General features: G+C 36.5%; 1 protein-coding gene across 3 annotated transcripts in view; it reads right to left on the reverse strand.

The window, feature by feature from the left end:
* Positions 1 to 653: 653 nt before the first annotated feature.
* Positions 654 to 24,871, reverse strand: part of MICU3 (mitochondrial calcium uptake family member 3) — a 42,633-nt gene continuing 18,415 nt past the window's right edge. Inside the window, exons 5-15 of one of the 3 annotated variants that reach the window (XM_060778560.2) lie at positions 24,273 to 24,320; positions 21,978 to 22,060; positions 19,400 to 19,471; positions 17,346 to 17,384; positions 13,199 to 13,294; positions 9,471 to 9,571; positions 8,425 to 8,596; positions 6,977 to 7,085; positions 3,253 to 3,410; positions 2,846 to 2,891; positions 654 to 731 (exon numbers count right to left, since the gene is read on the reverse strand). In XM_060778560.2, coding sequence (XP_060634543.1) covers positions 2,850 to 2,891; positions 3,253 to 3,410; positions 6,977 to 7,085; positions 8,425 to 8,596; positions 9,471 to 9,571; positions 13,199 to 13,294; positions 17,346 to 17,384; positions 19,400 to 19,471; positions 21,978 to 22,060; positions 24,273 to 24,320 — 920 coding nt within the window. In that variant the 3' untranslated portion in view covers positions 654 to 731; positions 2,846 to 2,849. The remainder of the gene's footprint in view (positions 732 to 2,845; positions 2,892 to 3,252; positions 3,411 to 6,976; positions 7,086 to 8,424; positions 8,597 to 9,470; positions 9,572 to 13,198; positions 13,295 to 17,345; positions 17,385 to 19,399; positions 19,472 to 21,977; positions 22,061 to 24,272; positions 24,321 to 24,871) is intronic. The other 2 variants (XM_060778559.2, XM_060778561.2) reach the window with 2 other exon arrangements.

Here is a 24,871-nt window from a genome sequence, read left to right on the forward strand (position 1 = left end):
TCTGAAGGCCAGGAGGGAGGGGGCTGATCTAATATAACTGGAGAGGGAGTTCCACAACTTGAAGGGTCATCACTGAGGCCCTGTCTCTCATCTTCACCAGTTCGGACACGTAAGTTGGGCCAGGACCGTTTAGGGCTTTATAGGAAAATGTCATTTCCCAGACTTGTATATAAGGAGGCAGACAGATGAACTATGAAAAAACTGAAGATTTTCTTATGTATTTTCTGTATCATGTCTATGACACACATGATGTGCATGTATAATTACAGAAGAAACTGCAGATCTTAAGACACACAGTTTGTGTTGAATACTGACGCATTTTAATGAACTGAATATAAATATAGGCCAAGAGATCGAGATAGTATATGAGAGATGTGCCACAAATCACCAACTCTAGCTAAACTATTTGGACAAATCCATTTAATTTCCCAGATATCTGGAAGACCAAAACCACTTTTGATTATGTGCTGCTTTCCCCCTTCTTATCATAGTTATAGTGTTACCTACCCAGTAGATCCTGGCTTGACCCACCCACTTCCCATTCTCACATAAGTGATCAGTGAGGGTCTTACACAGGAATCTTACACAGGATTCAAACTGGTTAATATTTCTTACTAGCAATCTTAGACATATTGTGCACAATCAAGACATACCATGATTTATCTGTTGCTATTGAGTTCTTTCTTCACACATGATTTGAAAGTTGTGTATTTCTGCACGCTTTTGTATCCCTGAGAAGCAGAAGACAAAGAAATCAGGAATGTGTAAGCAATAAGTGAAGACAGCCGAAGATTAAAATGAGGAAGGAAATATATGATAGTACAAAGGAATGCTACTTGTCAGCAAAAGTAATTTTAGAATCGAATATTAATGTACTTTGATATACACGAGAAAAATATCAAACACAGGGGTGGAAGTCATTGGCATTCAAATGATCTTAGCCTGCAGTTCCAAGAGATTCCTTGGACTCGCTGTGAGGAGGGGCAAATTTTCCCATGCCTGCTTTAACAAAATGTTTGTGATAGTTTTAATGTTAAAAATCCTCCTGTTTGTTTCATAACAAATCTTTGGAATCTCTATCTTAAATAAGATATAGTGAAAATCTCTTCTATTGGTAACCTTCATGGAACTTACTTTTTATTGCCAAAAAGATGTTAAATTATCTGGCAATTTAGTGACTGTCCACAAGATGGCAGGTAAACACAGGCCATACAACAAGAAATTGGTTTTAAATCAGTCTACAAAACGATGTTGAAAGCAGGGAATGAAAATACAGAAAAAAGAATGTTTATCTATTTCATATTCTAAAAGTTAGTTTAGAAACTTTAAATGCTATAAGCTAACCAACTAAAGCACATTCTATGTATCCATAACTATCCAGACAATTAGTAAGTCCACAGTACTACAACAGATTTTATATATAATCACAGATAAAAGAAATAAATTTTGTCACTACATTTGGAGGCAGTATTAAAATGGGTCACTGACTAGCTGAAATATTACTACTACATAGATTTATTCTACAAATTAAATTAGTAAGTGTGCTATAATGTTGGACTAAGAATCCAGGAGTATGGGTGTATATATAGTATGTGTATATGTGTGAAAGTGCTTTCAGATTGCCTGTTGACTTACGGCGACCACATGGAGACTAAGGTTCAAAACCCTCCTCAGTGAAGGAAGCCCACTGGGTCACCTTGAGCAAGTCACTCAAAGGAGGGCAATGGCAAACCACCTCTGAGCAAATATTGGTAAGATAGGTTCAGCTTAGAGTGCCATAAGCCAGGCGCAACTTGAAAGCACACATCAAACAGGAAAGTAAGTGAAAATAATTGTTATTTTAGATTAGAGTATGCAAAATGCTAATATGCTTAATGATGGTATCTATGAATTTTATTAAGATGTTAAATATATGTATCCTTTTTTTTCTCTTCAAAATACCATGTATTTTCTTGTCATAGGTATTGGTTCCTTGTTATTACATCTTTGGAAAAATTGTTAACTGTATGTTCCAATATTAAAAATAAAATAAAGAAATAGGAAGGTAGAAGGTGACTTCTGATCAAATGGATAATTCTGGTTTTGATTGTAGCTCAGACCAAGCCCACTGTGGATCAGCAGCGGGGTAACTGCCTTGTGAAGGTGCACTCACAGTCTGTTTTCCGCCCTCTCCTTGTGGTAACTCCAAATTCTTCCTCGTGATTAAAAAACACTACATCAAATTGAAAACATTCTTTTGAAACTGGTATTAGAATTCAAAATAGGGAGCCAGAAAGTTGTAATCAAGTCCCACAGACAAGAAATGGTAAATGCCTTGTATTATTTCCACCGAAGAGAAGCCTGTAGTCTCCCATGGCTACTTTCCTATTCTCTACCACATTTGGTTGAAGTTGAAAATATAGGCAGGCTAAGGGAGGGGCAAAATTGGGCCACTTAACTGTTCAGACTGAGTGAAACAAAACCCCCGCAATTCTATTTGATTTGAAGAACTGAACAGGCCAACTGATTTACAGGCTAAGCATACACATGGTTCCCTATTCCATTAATCACAACGGATTAAAACTCTTTTTATCAGGTTGTTTTGTGAAAATTGTAAGATGGATTCTTACATTTTTATTGCTCAGATGAGTGTGTAATTTTAAAACATTAATACAAAATGATGCTATATTGTAGAGTTCTTTTAAAATTCTGTGACAAAATTAATTTCCACCAACTAATATTCAATTTATTGTCTTTAGAGAGGAGAAAGGATTCTAGATCCAATTTCTAAAACTACTCGGTAAGCAGCAGTCCATAAATTTTGATGACAAGATTACGCCTACTGCATAATGAACTGAGGACCTACTTGATCACCTGCAAGTTGGATCAGACCGTATTTGATGAAGACATGGCTATAGGGAAAAAAAGAAATCCACCTGTATAAATGAAGGGTTAGTAAACCTATATGATTAATAGGTTTAATTCAAGAACTGTTAATTAAATATGGACTTGGTTTTCACAAACATAACACTACTATTCACCATAACAGATAGTATTAATATGTCAATAACAAAATACAAGTATTTTTAATGTGACAAACTTTTGTGTACCCTTTGATGTTCAATAACAGGGCAAAATGTATAAAAAATAAAAGCAACATTCCTGGAATTGTTCTAGAAATAATAATGCTTAATCTGTTAATAGGCTGCTTACACACCAGGAACAACTGAAGCACAATTATTTTATAAGTAAGAGATAAGGTTAAATTCTTACTCTGAATCCTCGATGTAATCTGTCTTTCATAATACCAATAAATTCTTTGTGGCTCAGCTGATCATCTTTGTCTACATCAAAGATCCTAAAGACAGTGCTTACTAAATGTGGTGAAAGCTTCAAACCTGTGGCTACATATACTGCACGCTTGAACTCATCTAAGGAAATAAAGACAAATTAGTTCACTTTACAAAGCCATCACATAATGGTAATTTTGATACAAAAACAGACTCTTTCCTCAGTATGATCTGAATACATTCTTCTAAGTGAGATTCTATGCTGTACGAGTAATGGGGAGAAAAAGGGTTACTTTTTGTATACTCAGAAAACACAGCCTACATGGGAATGGAAGGGAATATATTTGTGGTTCAAATACAGCCTGGACATATGGATTCTGAAATCTGAGAGAAGATTTTTTTTTTTTAAAAAAAAAGGTTGCCACAGTGCTTAGGAACATACTGCCCCTTCCCCCCAGTTCAACTACTGTGGCATCACATTTTTTTTCTGGTACTTGGAACTAGCCAAAATACTGATTTTCCCATTTTGAGGATTAGTCTGTGTGCATTTGTGAACAAAGGGAGCTAAACGGCCAGGTTTGAAGCTTTTTTGTGGTGGTTTGAGTAGGGGTTTTTTTTGGATGTGGAGCCCCTGGTGTCACAGTGGGTAAAAGCATTGAACTGCTGAACTTGTTGACCGAAAGGTCGCAAGTTTGAATCCAGGGAGCGGCGTGAGCTCCCGCTGTCAGCCCCAGCTTCTGCCAACCTAGTAAACATGCAAATGTGAGTACATTAATTGGTACCATTCCGGCAGGAAGATAATGGCACTGCATGCAGTCATGCCAGCCACATGACCTTGGAGGTGTCTATGGAAAACACCGGTTTTTCGGCTTAGAAATGGAGATGAGCACCACACCCCAGAGTTGGACACGACTGGACTTAATGTCAGGAGAAAACCTTTACCTTTTTTTGGGATGCAAAGGTCCTGGGGCATTTGGAGCTTCTAAATGGGCTCCATGTGGCACACAGGCACCACTTTCCCTACACCAATTGCTGGTCTTTAGCTATAATTACTGCACTGTAACCGAGTCCCACGGGCAACCACTGGAAGTAGCCTTGCATCTTGAGATGGCCTCTGTGGCACTTTCGTCGGTGCAGAGGAATTGAGAAAAAACTGTGTGGGATGAGGACCCTAGAGAAACCAGAATGGCCTCATCCTGCTTGCCTTTTGTCATTAGGTGAAAATGTTTATCTGCCATCAGGCATTTACAACTGACAAGGGTTCAGGTGTTAAATGCTACGTGATCTGCATTTTAAGATTTGTATAAAGTTTGTAATACATTTTAATATTTTTATGTTTAATGTGGGGTTATTTAAGATTACTCATTTATATTTGTTTGTTTTATTGAGGTATTGAATGTTTGCCTTTTTTGAACGTTGGAATCTGTCCTGAGATTTTTTGGGGGGATATAGAATGGAATATAAACAAAGTTTATTATTATTATTATTATTATTATTATTATTATTGTTTTAAGAGTATAACTTGTTTCATTGTTCTTTAAATTTTTATATTTATATAAGTCCTTGTTTTGTTTATATTTATTGTTAACCACCTGGAGTTCCTATCTCAGGAGAAAGGTGGGATAAAAATAAAGTAAATAAATAATTAATAATAAAGAAGCCTATGAAAAAGTCAACAGGTGGCTTGAAGGCACATACAGACACAATCCTTTTATGTAGCAGCTACTCCACCTTGTGGCTCAATATTGTACATTCACTTCTTTATTCTTGCAGTTATTGAATACATTTACTTCTGTCTTCATCTCTTGTAAGCTAGAATGCATCAATTGCTTTTCTGTTTTAAATAAAAAGGGTATTTTTTAAAAAAAATACAATCAAACCTCTACTCTTTCAACCACTTTGTTCACTAAAGTTTTACAAAACCATTTTTCATCTACTTCAAGTCATATTATTTTCATTATTCTGATCAAGGATTATTATTAGTATTTAATTTAATTATTATTAGTATTTCTATTTCTCTGAGTGGTAGGACTTTTCAACAACCTAGTCCAGGTCACTAGATACTTATGGTGTTTTATATATTATTGTTATTTTTTAAAAACACCCAATATCCAGGTGAATATACTTAATGACTTAGAGTCTGCAAAATACTGCTCAGAACACGGTCTCTTTTAGCCCCTATCTTGAACTGGAGTTCTTTTCAAATATGGATTTAAATTACCCCATCCTTACTGTGAGGAAAAGGATGACAAGGCAAGGGAAGGATGGCAAGGTGTGCTTTCAATACCACTTCAGATCATTTCTTTTGGAACAATCCAGAGTGGTTCATATAATTTAGTAACTTTTTACATTGCACAATCATAGCACTTTAATGCCACTTTTCCACGTAATCTGGGTTTTGCAGTTTTGTGAGGTATTCAGTTTCTTCTTCTGAAATACAAGGATTACAACATCTGAAATAAGCCCCATTTGCTGAAATTTATTTGGAAAAGAGCTAGACATATGGTCTATTGTATTCAAATATGAGGAAAAACTACTTTTACATATGACACTGGACATAGTGACACATAGAATCATAGAGTTGGAAGAGACCTCGTGGGCCATCGAGTCCAACCCCGCCAAGAAGCAAGAAACGCACATTCAAAGCACCCCCGACTGATGGCCATCCAGCCTCCGCTTAAAAGCCTCCGAAGACGGAGCCTCCACCACACTCTGAACAGCTCTCACAGTTAGGAAGTTCTTCCTAACGTTCAGGTGGAATCTCCTTTCCTGTAGTTTGAAGCCACTGTTCTGCGTCCTAGTCTCCAGGGCAGCAGAAAACAAGCTTGCTCCCTCCTCCCTATGACTTCCCCTCCCATATTTATACATGGCTATCATGTCTCATCTCAGCCTTCTCTTCTGCAGGCTAAACATGTCCAGCTCTTTAAGCCGCTCTTCACAGGGCTTGTTCTCCAGACCCTTGAACATTTTAGTTTCCCTTCTCTGGACACATTCCAGCTTGTCAACATCTCCCTTAAATTGTGGTGCCCAGAACTGGACACAGTATACCAGGTGTGGTCTGACCAAGGAGGAATAGAGCAGTTGCATGACTTCCCTGGATCTAGACCAGTAATTCTCAACCTGTGGGTCCCCAGATGCTTTCACCTTCAACTCCCAGAAATCCTAACAGCTGGTAAACTGGCTGGGATTTCTGGGAGTTGTAGGCACCTGGGACCCACAGATTGAGAATCACTGTTCTAGACACTATACTCCTATTAATGCAGGCCAAAATCCCATTGGCTTTTTTTTGCTACTGCATGACATTGCTGGCTCATGTTTAACTTCTTGTCCACGAGGACTCCAAGATCTTTTTCACACGTACTGCTGTTGAGCTAGGCATCCCCCATTCTGTATCTCTGCATATAATTTTTTTCTGCTTAAGTTGGAGTATCTTGCATTTGTCTCTGTTGAACGTAATTTTGTTAGTTTTGGCCCATCTCTCTAATCTGTTAAGATCGTTTTGAATTCTGCTCCTGTCTTCTGGAGTATTGGCTATACCTCTCAATTTGGTGTCGTCTGCAAACTTGATGATCATGCTTTCTAACCCTTCATCTAAGTCATTAATAAAGATGTTGAACAGAACTCTGTACCCCATCCAGCATTCAAAATTGAGAACCTACATTTCTGTTTTCCTAAAATATAATTACATTGCTGACAGGCATGCTCACCTTGTCCTATTGAACGGTTTGCAAAATTATACATCTGCATCGCAATTGCAAAATCTTCTAGATTGTTCAAAAACTGGAAAAATGATCTGAATTCATCAAATGTAATGCCCTGTTAAATAAAATGATGTTGACATAAATACCAGAAAATAAACAATACGGAACTGGTGGAAAAGTGGAAAAATAAATGAACAAACAACAGTAACCATCTGTTTGAATAGGTCTAGAATGCAAGACACTGAGTAGGCAGGAAGACAACATAACACACATTACTTAATTATCTGGAATTGAGTTCAGTAAGGAAAAAGGAGCAACGTTGGAATCAGAGGATCCAACATCTGCTCCTTCCATCATGGAACACATCTGAACATGACCCGTCACTAGTGGCAGCTTGACTACCATTTCAGTATGAGCCCTTATGGTGAAATATTTCCTCCCCACTATCCCCAGAATTCGAACGTATCAATATAATCCTAATCCACTTCAACCATCACTATTTCCTGGCTATAATTGCACACAGATTCTCTCTCTACTCCTGTGTTGGCAAAGAGCAATTCTTAAGATGCAGTTGGACTGTCAATTCCACCAACCTCAGCTAGCATAGGAAGTTCATCTCTGCTCTTTTCAATTATTTGGGGAAGGTAAGAAAAGCCTATTCTGTTCCCCTTACACTTGAAATTAAGATGCATTTCTTCCATTTTTAATATTTTAATAACTCATTTTAATGTTTTAAAATTAGTATTGTATTTTCACCTATAGCTGCTGAAACACTGCATCACAGTATCAAGCCCCAGTGCCTGCTTTCTCAGTGCAAGCTCTTAGCTGTCACTAACTGCCAAGTGGTTCTTATGGGTTCTTTCTTTTTAAGTGCCACGAGCTAAAATACTGACACTCTTGGAAAGTGTAGCCATCTGAAAATAAATCAAACTGTTTACAAGCAGATGAAAATAGTTAAACCCGATCCTTCTGCAAAGAAACAGAGTGAAATGAACCCAAAGCATCCTGTATGTAAAAGGTGTCAGTTTGTTCTAATCCTCCCTCGTCTCATAGCTTTTCTTTTTCAAACATGAATGAGAACAGGGATATATATGGTGGTGATCCTTTCAAAATGAATAGTTAAAACTATGTTGTTTTCATATTAAGCACTGATAAACAGGAAGTCAATTAAGGCCTTTATTCCCAAAATTGGTAGAAAGTGGGTATAAAAATAAAACAAATACATCTCCAATGAAGCTATATATAGGGTTCTAACATATGGTATTGTGACATTTTATCATATTAGCTGTTAATATTGTCATCCGTGGGTATATTATGATGAACACCTAATTCCAGATGTTAAAACAGTCATTCAAAATACTTGGAACAGGCTGAAGCTTATCATAATTCAGTAATGATAAAATGCCATCAATTGCAAATGTTGCTGATGGCAAGGCCCTTGTTGGAAAGCTTACCTGCTCTTCTGGGATACTGCTGTGCACGTTTTCCAGATAGCTTGATGTATTTTCAACATTTGTGTATCTTAAAAGTATATGAGCAAAGTCTTCTTCACTGATGGTAGTCATCCCGTTAGAGTAGGAAAGGAATTCTATTTCAAGAACTTCAGTTTGGAGGTTATCCATAAACCTAAATTATAAAAATATTGACAGGATGTAGAAATCCAATTGTGCAGGTGAGGGAGAGAACCCTAATATATCAGACATTTCAGCAACAGCATCCCTTAAAATACTGAGATGGAAGAGCAGTCACTTTGGGGTCCCTTCCACACAGCTGAATAAAACCCCACATTATCTCCTTTGAACTGGGTTATATGGCAGTGTGGACTCAGATATCCCAGTTCAAAGCAGATATTGTGGGATTTTCTGCCTTGACATTCTGGGATATAGGACTGTGTGGATTGCCCCAGAGAGAACTATTTGTGGAAGTTCATACTCATGATTGCTTTGGTAAGAAAGACTAATATGTGGAGACTTGGGAAAAATAGAATGTAAAATAACACTGAAAATTTTATTTCCCTACAAACAACGGGCCCTTCCACCCAGCCCTATGTCCCAGAATATCAAGGCAGAAAATCCCACAATACCTGCTTTGAACTGGATTATCTGAGTTCACACTCAGACAATGTGAGATTTCCTGCCTTGATATTCTGGGATATAGGACTGTGTGGAAGGGCCCTATGTGTTTGTAGTAGCTGAGATGGCCAAGTTCTATTACATGCATCCTGTTTTCCCTAGTAGAAGTAATTTTTCAACTGGAAACTAAGGCCTAAAGGGTAAATCTTCTTAGCAATGATGTAATCACTGGCGTTCCTTTCCTGGAAACATCTAATAACAAAAAGGTAGAACTTCCAATATATAAGGTCAGGAGGGTATTTCCCAAAATAAAATTTAACAAACAAAGGAACCACACACAGAGACAACAATATTATCGAAATGTGTTACTTCTAGTATGCCATATATTAAATTCTTGTATATAACTAATGTACCAAAGGAAGGCTCACCTATAAAAATCTTCAAAGTTAAGTTCAGCTTTTCCTTTTTTGCCAAAAAAGTGGATGAGCAGAGTAGTATCTGACAGTAAATTGGTGATGTCATCTGCACGCTTAAAAGATATATTACCATTTGACATTAAATGCTTGAATGTGAATGTTTTAATAAATAAAAAAGTCCTAACAATGCATTACTTACAAAAGAGTGATAGTTTTAAGTCTAAATGCATCCATGCAGTAAATTAAAGCTATTATATTTGCAAAATCAGTTAGTATATATTAGTCAGATCATAACTGCGACACAACACACATATCAATTGTTATTGTTTACAATCCAAATTTACATCATGAGCATGGTATGGTCCACAATGATAAAACAAAAATATCTAACTGGGTTAAGTGAATTAAAACTTTGAAATAGGATAATGAATTTGTATGTTTAAAAAGTATTATACTAATTCCAAACATAATACAGTTGGGCTCCCATATTCCAGGAGTGAGAGGCATAGGACTCCTGAACAGTAGCAAGAGAGAGCAGAGGAGGTGGATCATTGGGAAGGGGGTTTACAACAGACATGGGCAACAACTTCAGCTCTCAGTGTTTTGGACTTCAACTCCCACAATTCCTAACAGCTGGTAAGAGTTGAAATCCAAAACACCTGGAGGGCTGAAGTTTGCTCATGTCTGCTTTACAATCTGGCAGCAGGAAGAAAGTCTTTGTGTACGGAAGATGACAGGACACGAAAAGGGAGGGAGGGGGGAGAAAGGCAGCAGAAGGAGTAGGGTGAGGAGGTACAAACCTGTGAACAATAAAATCCGCAAAGGAAAAACCTGTGAATTTGGGGGGGGGGGGGGTGTGGTGGTGGTGGTGTAGTTATATTTCTTTTTCTTCTTGATTCTTTAATGTCAAAAGGGTAAATAAAATATTGTGTTGAGAAAAATAAAAATTATGGAAGCCTACCTCAGATGCTTGTGGCATTATATACGGTATTTTGATAATATGGCGTTTCCTCTCTGCAAAAACCAGTTCTTACAATAATCTCAGACTCCTCAAGACCTCAACTTTGAAGACAGAGTTGAGTGGCAAGAAAACTGCTTTATATTTACATAATACACCCTGAGATATTTAACTATTTATAGTTTTAGAAGGAATTCATAACAGTATGCAGCTTAACAAATTGAATTTCTATTTCATATAGGTCACAAATGAGACAGAGATACTTGATACAAAACCTTAGGTTGTTATATTTTTACTGTATTATCAAAGATTATAGATTATTTCTGGATTTGAACAGAATTAACATTCATTGCAAATCCTTCCTCTATTTTTTTAATTCTCAAATATTATGTTGATAAATGCAGGCTTGGCCCTCAGTATACAACCAAGGCCTCAAAGATATTGCTGTAAGGTTGCACCTGATTTATATAAACAAAGCTGACAAACTACTTTTAAAGTAGTAGTATCCAAAATCTCTTAATGCAGTTGGGCGCATTCTTGGGATTGTGCAAATTCAGTTCACAAGGCAGATATCTGAAGCATGCTATGACTTGTACTCTCCAGACCATCTCAGGTGACTAAGGCAATTTCTTTGATCTTAAATTTATTTGGATTGCTGGGAAACTTTTCATGTTAAATTCATTACATTTCTCAAAAGAAAACCTAACAAAAAAACCCAAAAATCCCCAAACCCTAAAAAGCAATTTCCATTGGTAAAATGAAATACTGATTTGCTCCAGAATGATTCTCCGGATGTAAAAAAAGTTGTTCAAGTAAAATGTCTGGAAACACTGTACCAGAATAATGAGAACGATTTTTCTGGGTGAGAAAGAAAGAAAATATTTTATATGGCACCATCATTCTATTGTGGTTAATGGACCAACTGTAAAATATTATCAAAGTGATTTGACATTAATTTGATATGCAAGTTCTATTTATGAGCACTACAGTCTTTGCAAGGCTGGACAAGAGAGAATCCATGATGAAATTACCACCACTTAAAACAGTGAATTTCTGCACTTTTTCTAAAGATTTAATATATATATATATATATATATGTTTAGTAGTTTTTGTATGGATTTTATAATGTTTTAAATGTTTTAATTGTATATTGCGGATTGTTATGACATCGAATTGCTGCCAACTTGTAAGCCACCTTGAGTTGCCTTCGGGCTGAGAAAGGTGGAATAGAAATATTGTTAAAAAATAAATAAATAAATAAATAAATAATTTCAATTGTTTTTCTTTTCTCACTATTCCCTTTTTTTAAAAAAAAATCAGTTGGCTAACTTCAAAATTAAACATAGAATTCTCCCACCTTCATAACAGAACATGGAATGCAACAGTTGTATGTAAACTAATGTTTGAGTCATTTTTTGGCTCTACCTTGATTTATTGTATTGTACAGTACAATAGATCTATTGTACAGTATGTATAAATCAACATCATGTGTAAGTCAAGGGCAGATTTTGGAGCCAAAATGATAGATCGTGATATGACCCATGAATAAGTCGAGGGCCATTTCGATGAGAGGGGAAGTCATCAATTCTGCCGCAGGGGCCAGATTCTCCTGTAGCCATTTTCCCACCCAGGCATTCAAAAAGGTCAGAAGTATATCACTGCTGAAAATCTCATCCTTTTTGCTAGGGCTGGCAAGGGAACATCCTGGCTTAGCACTAACAAGAGCCATGCTTCTCTCACTACTTTTGTATCACATAGATCCCAAGTAATAGATGCTATTTCAATAACTGGCAGATCTTTCAAGAGAAAAGGAGAATATGCAAACTAATTTACATATCTTAGGGGAACCATATAGATATCCAGGAAAGACTTTACATTCTGGGTGGCAGGTACCTAATCAGATCTTGTTTATATATTATATACAGTAAAATGCTTTAATCCTGACATGTCAGGTAAGATGTTTTCTCCTTCAGTTCTCATAGCCTCAGGACACTGTTTATTAATGCATCCATTCCTTTCATTAAGAAACAAACAAGTGTAAATGTCTCCTGTTCTTCAAATGTCTTCCTCTGCAATCTCAAAAATGAGTTACATTTCTTCTAGTTGGGAGGTCTGCAGACCCACCTAAATGACTTCAACCCATTGGCAGGTAAGACACAGAGATAATGTCAAAACCATGTTCAAACTTCTCTAGGGACGCTGTGCCTTTAATATTATGCAGAACTGTGGCTTTCAAACCCAATTCTGCATTCAAAGGAATTGCCCTGCTCAAATTCCCTCTTCTATAGGTCTACTAAAATTAGCTCTGCCTCAATCATCCTAGGTGGGAAGTATTCCAATATAAAACTTGTGGTGTTAAAGGAAGTGAGCTGCTGCTTTAAATCAAACACAAAGCTTTATAATCTGTTTGTCACTGAATGCCCTGAATCCATTTCAACAACTTAGATGATAATGTCTAATGATAGATATGGGGGAATACAACTGAACATAAAAATGTCATTTGAAACAATCAGTGAGTAATATACCCAATATTAGAAAGACGTGAAATACCGAAGACAGTCTGGCATCTGATAAGACAGTCAGGCATCTTAAAGTAATAGAGCTGACAAACACATAAGAAATGATTCATAAGATCAGGTAAGAAATAAAAACAAGGAACAAGAACCTCAAAGAGGAAGAATAGTTCAAAGGTACAATATTTACAATGGAATAAACAATAAAATAAAACATGATGTAGGTAAGTGGAAGACATTTTATGGACCACACAGAGGTTTTCTTATACCTCTGCAAGGTCTGAAAAGAGTGCCTGGCTTGTGCTACGTCTCAGAGTATCCCAATAGCTTCTTGGAACAAGGTCTTCTCCTTCTGTTTTTAGCACCTGTAGAATTTGCAAGATGTATCATTATTGAGAAGGGGGGGGGGGGGGGCAGAGAATCACCAAAAGAAGCTTATACATTTTTATATTTTTGCTAGCTATTCTTAGAAAATGAAAATGCTGTAAGAATTACCCACTCTAATTCCTGTACAAATACTGAATGACAGAATCCTGAGATCACAACACCATTTTCAAAGAAGAAATGTTCCCAATATTCAAATTCCTTATTCATTATAACATGAACTTGCAAGAAATATAATTTCAACTTTTGAAAAAGTATAGTTTTGCACATGTGACCTTAATATATAGAACTAAATGCAATTGTTAGTCACAACTACAGTAAACCTATTAAATCAATGGAACTTAAATAAAAATTGATTTATCAAGTTCATGTTGATTTAATTACTCTTCTAGTGAGGAATAAGAATTGGATTTACATCATCATTTTCAGTTCAGTACTATAGTAAAAAACCCCCAAAACATTGAAGTAATTTCTACCCATTTTAAAGAGACCAGTTCTCAAATCAGAAGCTCATACTCTTACTTCATACATAAACAACCCAACCCTAGCATGCTTAGAATATTTTCATTGTATTTTAGATAACAATAATGTGGATCCATGCCAAAAAAATTGCCTGACTTACAGAATATTTCATTGAAAGAATTTAGACTTTATTTAGCCAATATTAACATGTCCCACTGATTTCTCTGCATCTTGTTATTAATATTGTCTGAACTGGAGCCAGTTAAAGTTAGTCTTCCAGCAGGCATTTGATAATGTTTAGACAGTAACCAGAACTAATTACGAATCACTTAGCACTTTATATCTACATTCTGTGCATTCAGCTAGGCTGCTATATTGATCACATGGATCTTTTAACTGGTTCTATATTAATAGAGGTTGTTTTATCCAATTTATATACCTGGTTTATGGAATGTTATTATTGTTTTCATTTTGATGTATTTTATTTTATGTCTTATATATTTTATGTATGGCATCTTTGTGTGCTATTTTGTAAACCGCCCCAAGTCTGTGATATAAATAAAGTTTTATTATTTATTATTATATTACTGTATCTTTAACTTTGGCTGGCTGATAGTTCTGATCAACAGCCAATTTAAAAAAAGATGTAAAAGTATATGTATAGATAAAGAGAGTGAGAGAAGCAGGCAGAAAGAGATGGAGCGTGTGCATGTTGAGCTGCATATTTACTGCTAGTGTAAAGGTTTTCTTCAGGCAAGAAAAGGAATCTTAGTTATATGTAAAGAAAATATGCTGCTGTATTATTTTTCTGTAGTGACATTAGATCACAGAGGGAATGTTACAAGAGTGTGTTTTTATACAATGTCACAATTCTAAAATAATCCAAAATTATATTATTAATTTACATTCTGATCCTTAATTATTATCAGAAAGAAAGATAAGAAATTTTGATTAAAATTCTAAACAACTGCACATGGGAATATAGAGTTAATAGCTGGGGTGGCATACAGGAGCAGCCAACTCCCATGTTGCATCAGCTCCACTGGCTGCCAGTTCACTACCGAGCACAATTCGAAGTGCTGGCTTTAGCCTATAAAGTCCTAAACGGACCCGCTCCAGTTTACCTGTCCAAATGCATCTCCCTCTATGAACCACTGTGGAAATTAAGATCTTCCTGGGAGGCCCTGCTCTTTGTCTCACCATTGTCTCAGACGCGATTGGTAGGGACGAGAGAGGGCCTTCTCAGTGATGGCTCCTTGGCTATGGAACTCCCTCCCTGGTGAGATTAGATCAGCCCATTCCCACCTGTCCTTCAGAAAGATGGTAAAAACTTGGCTGTAGGACCAAGCTTTTGGGACAGTGCAACAAGGCAACAATAGGAAACTCTACCCTGCTGACCAGATCCGGTATGGCTGATCTGAGATGGTTTTAAACAATTGATTTTAGGTGGAGACAATTGATTTTAGTGTTTGTGTATATTTATAGTTTATTTTATGTTCCCGCATTGAATTTTTGCCATATATATGTTGTGCTCCACCCTGAGTCACCCTCAGGGTGAGAAGGACAGATTATAAATGTTTTAAATAAATAAATAATCGCTCCTGATTTGAAACTATTTTTGTGTAAACCTTTATGTTGCAGTTTTGGATTCTGTTTTATACAAAGTACAGATAGGTTTGAAAAGCCACTGTAATTTCTTATTGGTGATGAAAGAATGAATGGAGGAGACAAAAAACCTGACACCAAGAACTTGGTGCATACCAGGCTACTGCAACTAAATCACTCAGTGTTTATAAAGGACAGCGGAAAAAAGACGGATTTTCTATCTTATACTTTGTTTGTTACATAGCACATTTTACCAACTGATCCCTCTGAGAGCCGTTTTCCTTTTAACCACAGGTTCATGACATACCCAAAAATACCCTAACATGTTTCTATACTTCTTTGTTGATTGATTGGGGGTACAAGAAAGTCCCAATGACTACTTTACTAGCATCATAAGTCATCCCTTATTCTCCTGAAGACAGAAGAAACAATCTCAAGAACTTTCATACAATGTATGAGTTACATAGAACTGGCCAGTAAGGTCTGAAAACTCTGTGCACTCTTATGTGCTTCCATTCTGTCTTGTGACATACAAGTGACAGAATAAAAAAATCTCAGGGGAAGACAAATAGAGCGGAGATTGTTGTGTTTCCAGCACTGATGGGGAGCATCAGCCAATCAGTACCTGAGGAGGGAGGATTTTTCACAAGCAGCCATGGAAAGCAGCACTGATTCCACTCCACCGGGAAGAAACACATATAATTCCATTGGAGCTCCTCTAATCACTATGTTCTAACAGCCTTTCTTTTTTATTAATCCATCTTGCAGAATGTAGACAGCCAGGGGCTGACTGATTTGCCTCATTCACAGATGGCAAGGAAGAGACACAGTGGCTCTGTTGGACTCCATTATTTTTCCTAACAGGTGGGACAATAGTGCTCATCAGAGAAGTGAGTTATCTGATCCCTGGATCATTGTTTCATGTCAGGCCAACACAACGCCACTATTGATAAAATTGTGGATGTTTTATTCTTCATTTACTATAGGTTTATGTGTCTTAAGCTCACCCACTAACACCAAAACAATAATCTTACTGCTCCTCTGCATCCCTAGAGTATGCTTGCACTGAAATTCTAGGACAAGAATGGAAGAAATCATATTTGAACCAAAAGTATTATCAAATTTAACTCTTTTATGAAATTTGATTGTATAGGCTCAACTCAGTTTTTACTTTATAGGCTCAACTCAGTTCTAATAGTATTAGTATTTTTAGATTATACATGCTTCAAAAAATATTGTGATACTGTAAATAGCTGGGATACAGTTCAGCCAATCATAAGGCACATGCAACACATGCTGACTGAATGCAAAAGGAAAAACTCCAGACAAGAAATACACAAAGCAAAAAGGGCAGACGTAAGTCCCGCTGTTGTACTAATTTTTCAGTCAATACTTAATATTGGCCTTCATTGTTTAATAATAGAATTCACACTAAAAAAACCGGCAACAACAGTAGCAGAAATATAACAATTTCATGACAACTAGTTTTAGTTGAAATTAATTCTTGTGTGTCCCTTCTGCTCTAACCATTCTAAACTACCAATGGCAGGCTTCTTACTAAGGCTTGCTTCAAGTTCATTTTTACCTGTAAATAAACACATTTATCCCGAACCATAAAGTTTGTCTATCCTTGTAGAATCATAGAGTTGGAAGAGACCACAGGGGACATCTAGTCCAATCCCTTACCATCCAGGAAAATATATCCTGACAGATGATCATCCAGACTCTGCTTAAAAACCTCTAGAGAAGGCGACTTCATCATTCTAAGGCAGCATATCCCACGGCTGAACAGGTCCTACAATCAGGAAATTCTTTCTAATATTTACGTGGTATCTTCCTCATACTTTTGGGTTAATTGGAGGTTGTGTCCCTTTGTAAATGCCTCTATGGGTCTTTTTTCTTCTTCAAAACATGATAGATTAATACTTGATACAATAAAAGCATTTTGCAAAGTATAGTACATACTGCGTTAGTAGGACTGTGGTATCCATAAAGTTGGAGGTGCTGATAAGTGGCCACAAGAGGTATGTTTCAAAATGAAGAGTTGTGTTTCGAGATAAAAAGAAAAATACAGAAGACAATAGGTTAAGATGCACATGTTCCATTTGAGAAGTTATGAGAAGGCTCAAGTTCCTTTATTTTTAATGAAATATTGTTAGAAAAATTAAATGTAATCCTATTTCTATAAGGAAATCCAATCAAAGCATTGTCATCATTATAATAAAATCAAGAAAGATAAAAGGAACAGGGCCGAGTTTCACTTCTGCCACAATCCACACATGAATTCAGCTTCTAAATGGACATAAGCCTTTATTTAACATATACAGGCTTTTCCACATTCTCTCCGGTCCTGTGCCTGCTGTGGAAAAAGACTAGAAAAAGGCAGAATAAAAACAACAACAAAGCAAGATTATAAGGGAGGCTTTTGGTGCTGGGGGGAGGGTGGTTGCTGTGCCCTTTACTCATTTTTAAAAGAGCCCGTATGGTATATGAAGTACTGTAGTATAGCCTAAAGGAAATGCTAAATCTTACTGATCTTTCTTAAGAATTCTCACTCAACATGAGCAAAATGTTATTTTTTCGTGATAGGCTTTGAAGGCTTTGTGTGTGGAATAGAAATTCTCTCCCCATTCTCCTGCTTGCTAGGATAGAATTTCGTATTTCTTGGGATTTGAAGTTCAACTTGAAGTTCAACTTGACAGAGCTGGAGCAATTTTGCCAAGGAGGGGAAAAAACTGCAGAATCTAGACATGCAAAGATAATAGGGTTATCCAAAAAGACACATGGCTGTAAGGGCTCTCAAAAGTGGGGAAATTAACTGAAATGGCAAATATTTATTTTGTGAACAAGAGCCAGTTTGCTTTTATTTACATTTTATGGCACAATAAAAACATTTTGCAGCTTGACATTTTAAGTGTCTTGTATATCAAGAGTATCTTGAATAACAAGTGGTATATTTTAATTGTATTTTCTACACCATTTTAGGTGGTTGGATTATCTTTTTGTTTCTTCCCACCTGCTGGGTGCTTACTAAAGTGCAGATGAGCAGTTTATGGGACAGGATATGCATGTTGTCACATTTTTTTGTGGGAGTAATTTCCGAAGGTGAGCCTCAGCCTTCGTTTTGTGAGCTGAGATGCTTGGGGAAGATGCGTGTCTGGATCACAGGTCTATTTGGTTGGGGGATGTGAAAGGCAATGGTTTATTATACTGAGGGCTTTGCAGACCTAGAAATGGATCAGGATGAGCAGGAGGAAATGAAATTAGAAAGAGAAGAAAAATAGATGAAGAGAAGAGGGAAAATGGCCACAGAAGACTTAGCAGTGGCTAGCAAGGCCCTTATGAAGTCCCAGAGGAAGTCAGTGAGTCATATTTCCAATTGCTCTAGCACAATGACTGTAACTTTTTGTGGGTAAAGAGTGGCCAAGGAGGAAAGAAGAGAGAAGGGGAGGTCAGCCAACTGTTGCTGTTTTACTCGCTTGCCTCTGTTTGGTTGTCCATCAAAAGAAACATCTTTGCAATAGAAGTACCACTAGGAGAGAGACAGGAATGCTGGAGAGTATGTGTTTGGAAGCAGCAATTGTGCACACAAACCCAAGGGGAGGAAACCATAATACATCAGGAAACTGTGGCAGATTCCTCAAAATATGACACTGTGTTTTGAATATTGTCTAGTGGTAAATGCCTCAGAATGTGGTAATTTTTTTGACTATTCAACTTTGGCCAGGGACATGTTGAAATTCCAAATGATGGGTTTTTCTAGAAGCATAACTCATTGAGTCACATGGGTGCAATAAATGCTATGTGTCCATATGCATCCTATGATTCTTTGATCAGGTCAATGTATTTTCACTAAGATTTTCATTTCAGTTTAAATTTCAGACACAACAACTTCATGTGCCTGTGACTGTTTACTATGAGCGTAAAGTCTTATTCCATGTCTAATATGAGGAAGGAGTTCAAATAATCACATAAAAATGCAGATCAACCTTTTGCTCAAGTTTCTTTTGTGGACTTACCAACATAGCACGCTTCTCTTCATTTCCTCTTCTTTCTTTCTTCTCATTTTTCTTTCTGAAGATGTCTTGCAGCTGTAAAAAAAGTCAATTGTATCATCTGCAACTGTTCTAATATATTAAGACATTTATAACTGAGGCCATACATGCCAGTGTCTTCAGGATCAATTCGGCAAAAATAGTAAGCAATGAATCTTTGTTGCAATTAACCATTGCTGGACTGGACCCTTAATATTTAACATATTTCAATACAGAAAATGGTATTCAGTCTGACATGGTTTTTATACTCATTTTTATTTTTATAGTCAGGCTTTAAGATCTGCTGGGGAGGACCTTCTCTCGGTCCCACCTTTGTCTCAAGTACGGTCGGTAGGGATGTGAGAGAGGGCCTCCTTGGAGGTGGCCCCCTGGCTTTGGAATGCCCTCTTCAAAGAGATTAGGGTAGCCCCTCCAGTTTTTTTGTAAACAACTGAAAACATGGCTTTTTACACAAGCGTTTAACCATGTTTAGGGATTATGAATCACTATACAGTACTTGTAAACTTAGTGAGTGGTCACTGTTGCACTTTACGAGAACGAATCTTGCTCTTAGCCATTATTTTATAGTTTGTCAGGTCTTTTAGTATTTTTAATTGATATGGATTTTATTATTTTTATATATAATGGAGTTAATATCATTGTCATTAATTTAACCCTTTATATTTTGTTGTATATTGTTTGGCACTACTGAGTGCATCCTGTGAGTTGCCCTGAGTCCCACCAGGGAGATGGTGGCAGGATACAAATAAAGTTTACTATTATTATCTATCATTAATATCTCCTTTAAGGAAAAGCAATTTCAAAACTACAATGCATGTTTCAACTGAAATAAACACCCCATAGTTCCTGTGTAGCTGTAAATAATAAGTGTCAAACATTAATACTAGACAGGACTAGTTAAACTAATTATTCAGGTGTGTTGACCAATTGTACAAAATCAATGTTCAACATCTAACATTTGGAATGTACATATATGGACACCTAAATCCACTATAACCTTACTGAAACATAGCCTTGTTGATCTGACAAATCATTTTCATATTATGCTTCTAATAAATAGAAAAAATGAGCCACAGTGCCAGCTCAGATTTTCAGAAAAAGTGCACTCATCTTCTAGGGGTAATATCAGAGCAGAGGATCAGGCTTCATGTTTGACTTCTCCTACATAGTGAAACTTTTGAGACAAGGATTCCCGACTAGATTTTTCCTTGCATATTTGCTTTTGGGATGTAGAGAAATCTTAATGTGTAAGCCTTCAAAAAGACAAACCTTCCATCTCTATTCTGCAGTAGCACAGTCCCAGAAGACTGTAATGTATATTATTTCTGAACAATTGAAATCTGAGTTTACTGAAGTTAGAGTAAACTAAAAACTTAAGGTCAATCAGTCAAGAAATTATAATGTTGGTAATTGAAAAAGCCAAAAGAGCTTTTTAAAAAGAGCAATGGTTTCATTTCGCTTACACAAGATATGGGAGGGAGATCTTATTGCACTCATCAATAAAGCTCATTTGATCTTCTGGAAATGAACCTTTTGTATAGAGGAAGGGCTACAGGATACCAAAGAGTATGGCAGTGAACATGACTTAATCTGAGAGCACTTTTCATAGGAACATTGTCTGAAACAAAATAATGAGATTGACTGTTGAAAGCAGAAAGGACAAAACAACATCTCTTGTATCAAGGGAACAAAATCCCTCTGTTCTCTGACCTCAAATCTATGACATAAGCAAGTACGATCTTAAAACAAGTCTGCAAACCATTGATGATTACATTTAAATAGTTTTTGATGTGTTGAAAACAGGAAGAAATGGGTGCTAGAAGTGTTTTTCCATGTTTCGCATCCTTTGTGTAATGAGACCTAACACAAATCAGCTTTAAATAAGACACTTTTTTTATTGGTTAAGTTTTCAATATAATTACATGTTAACAGTTGCAATGATATCGCGTTAGTGCTATGCTAGCATGCAGCTTATTCTATCTGTTCAATTTCCTTCTATTTATTTTATTTATACCATAAGAAAATCATAAGAGAAATCTCTTATTCTTACTTCTTTCTTACTTTCTGGCTTGTCTTTTTCTTTTCCCTTCACCAACATTCTTATATGTTTACCTGCCTCCCCACCAACTCATTTTTTCTAATGTGCATATTGTTTGAATCACTACCACCACAACCACAAAAGAAGGAGTGAAGCATAGATAAAGCTTTTAAGAAGCCGCAGTGGTACTATCTATCTCCTTCCTCTTATAGTATGGAGCCACTGACTATAGTTTGGTTAACCAAATAGAGAAAGCCCCACAGTGTATAACTAAGAAATGAATAGATAAACAGCAGGAGAATCTATGCTTTGCAAGTGGGAGGACTTTTCAGACAGTCATAAGTGCCAATTACCGAAAAAGAGGATATCACATTTTTTTTCTTGAACATTTCAGTGTCCAAGTACAAAACTGTGTCTCTTTTTTCACCACAAAGACATGACATTATTTTTCTTTGCCTTACACTGTGAAAAAAACGGTAAGTGGGCAATGCATAATATACCTACCACTAAGAACTCTTTTTTGTCCACCATCTCATTTCCATCTGTATCAAACATGTTGAAAGCTATTCTAAAACCAGCATGTGGCTCTGTGAAGAAAAATGGGGGGGGGGGGGGGGGATGTAGCAGAGAAAGTCACGTATAATTATGAAGTGCAAACACGGATACTGAAATCAAAAGTAGACATGACAGTAAGTTTCATGCATTTGGAGATGACACAAAGAGTGGGGTGATATGTTCAATTTTAAGAACAAAAGGAGTGCTATGTATGTTTACTGTTTACTTTTCTGACTGTCAGCAAACCACAGACAGCAGGTGTGACCTCAAGTCAGTAGAAAAGGCTGCTGAGAAGGTACAAATTCAACTCAGGCCCCACCTATACATGCTGTAAAATCCAGAATGATGTGGATTGTAAGAGAGTAGCTAAAATGTACATGCCTAATATGCACTGCAACACACATCCACATTGAAAAAAAAGTGTGTAAAATTAGGAGAAAGTCTGAAATCAGTGATAAAATGCACTGCAGCCGATCAGTGCATGGACACTGCAGAGCAGAAATTTGGAGGGAATATGAGTAGCACTTGTGTAAACAGTGCCACCATTGAATATATGGATACAGGAACTGGATATGGTGCTCTCAAAGAGATAAACATGTTTTCTCCTTTTGTTTTGAGTTAGAAGATGAATCCCACCACTGAGTCTCATCCAATGGGCTGCTGCAGTTCAGTGCATTTCTCTCGATGGGGTAAGAAAACAATTATGCCATTCTTTAGGATCGATTTGGCATGAAGGGGGTTTGTGGACTCCACAGGAGCTTTTTCATGGTTCTTGCAGTTCATGTGGAGACTCTCTGGAGTGGAACTAGACTTCTTTAATCCACATTATGATCCAGATTATGTGGCTGGTAGAAGCAGCCTCATTTGCACTGCACTTTTGCTTTTAAGAGCCCTCAACCAACTGCTGCTAAAGAATTTAATTAAATCTTAACTGGCACAATACAGTTTAGAAAGTAATATCTAAACATAACTGCAACAGGTTATGCCTAGATATCATTTTCTAAATTGTATTATACCCATCAAGATCTAATTAGATAACCTCCACTCCTGAAATCTGTCGGTAAGTACACTAACTGGAATTTGCATTACCCATATTCAGTCAGCATTTGTTTGGGATACTGCATGCACCAGATATAATTGTAATATGGCAAGTGATTTATATACTGATTATTGATTAAATAGTAAAAACAACTGCAACAATCTGATCACTATACTCTGTGCAATGGCTTTCCTCGGTTATTGTAGCATTAATTTACCATGGATTGCTTTGATGGGGGCAGGCCAGGTGATATTCCGGGTCTACCTGGCATAATTCCTCAGAATTTCCATGATAACAAGCAACTGATAATCCTTTTGTCTTCTTTTATTTACATGGAAATTTCTTCCTACCACAAGTAATCATGAGTTCAATGATAGTCTCAGCTCTTTTTGCTCTATAGCCATTTCTCTCCTACTGTCCTGCTTGTCTGAATTCCTATTCAGAGATGATTCAACAGAAGTTGAATTTTGGAATCAATTTTGCTTGGAAGTTCCTTTTGTTTTTTTGAGGAGCAAATAAAGAGTCTTACATTAGAGTCAGCAGAATATATTATGCAAGTCTGTAGAGAATTTTTGAGAAAGGAAATATTTTGCACAATTCCCACGGGCATTCTGGGGTGGTAAAGTCACATGAACTGCATCATATTTGTACTGAAACTAACTCCTAATTTTATATGAAGAAAAAGAGGCCAAAACTCTTTCTGGTTATTGATTCCTGACAATACTATAGTTTATTTCACTTCCATTGTGGTAGCTAATCTGCATTGTATATTTCTCAATATAGTGAATATAGTAAATTATTTAATCAATGGTGCTTTTAAACCACCGTATTTTATAAACTCTAAGAAGCCATCGATTGTAAGATGCACACTAATTTCAGTACCACCAAGAGAAAAAAAGTTTTGTTTATATATATTTTTAAACCACCTATGATTTCTAGATGCAGTCCATTTTTAGAGATTTTGTATGGGGAAAAGGGTCTTAGAATTGAGGAAATAACAATCTAGCAAATTTAAAAGAAACCAAATTTAAACTGTAACCTCTATATTAAGTTATTTCAGAATGTTTCAGGGAGGTAAGTACTCTGGAAGTTATGAGAGTTCCCACTGTACAAAAAAACTTAACATATTTCAATAAAGGTTAAGTAATATTTGCAAATATAAAAAAAGCATTTCCCTATGGAGGATATTTACTCAAAAAACTTACTTGTTAAGATACATAACAGAAAGAGATATTCTGTGTAAGAAATCACACCTGAAAAAACACAAGCCAATAAATTAATCACAAGCAGTTATAGAGAACAAATTGAAGTTTTAATGGCATTTTTATACCACCTTTTTTCAACAATCCTAGAATGCCTTACTAATTCCTCTACACTCATTTAATCTTCCCAATGACATTGTCAATTAGGTTAAACTATCCTCAGTCTGCTTAAGATCAGTTACTGATGTGAATGTTCATAATCTTAGTCTGGCATTGCATCCGTCAAACAACTGTAAGCAGTGACCTCCTCTCCCCCTTCCTCCCCCCTCCCTTTTTTCTCTCTCTTTATATACAGGCAGCCTCCAAGTTACAAATATCCGATTTACAAATGACTCATAGTTACAAATTGGGATGAGACAACAGGAAGTGAGCAAAATTACCCCTTAGAAGGGAAATTCACTTCTGGAAGAGTTATCATGGGGAAAAGGTGTCTCCACTGAAGCTTTACCACCAATCCTTGTTTCCACAACAAGCCAAATTTTTCAAAATCCAATTATCTCAAAGTGGAGAGAAATCTACAAATTCAATTTAAGATCAAACCT

The sequence above is a fragment of the Anolis sagrei genome, chromosome 5, assembly GCF_037176765.1.
Source record: "Anolis sagrei isolate rAnoSag1 chromosome 5, rAnoSag1.mat, whole genome shotgun sequence".
NCBI lineage: Eukaryota > Metazoa > Chordata > Lepidosauria > Squamata > Dactyloidae > Anolis > Anolis sagrei.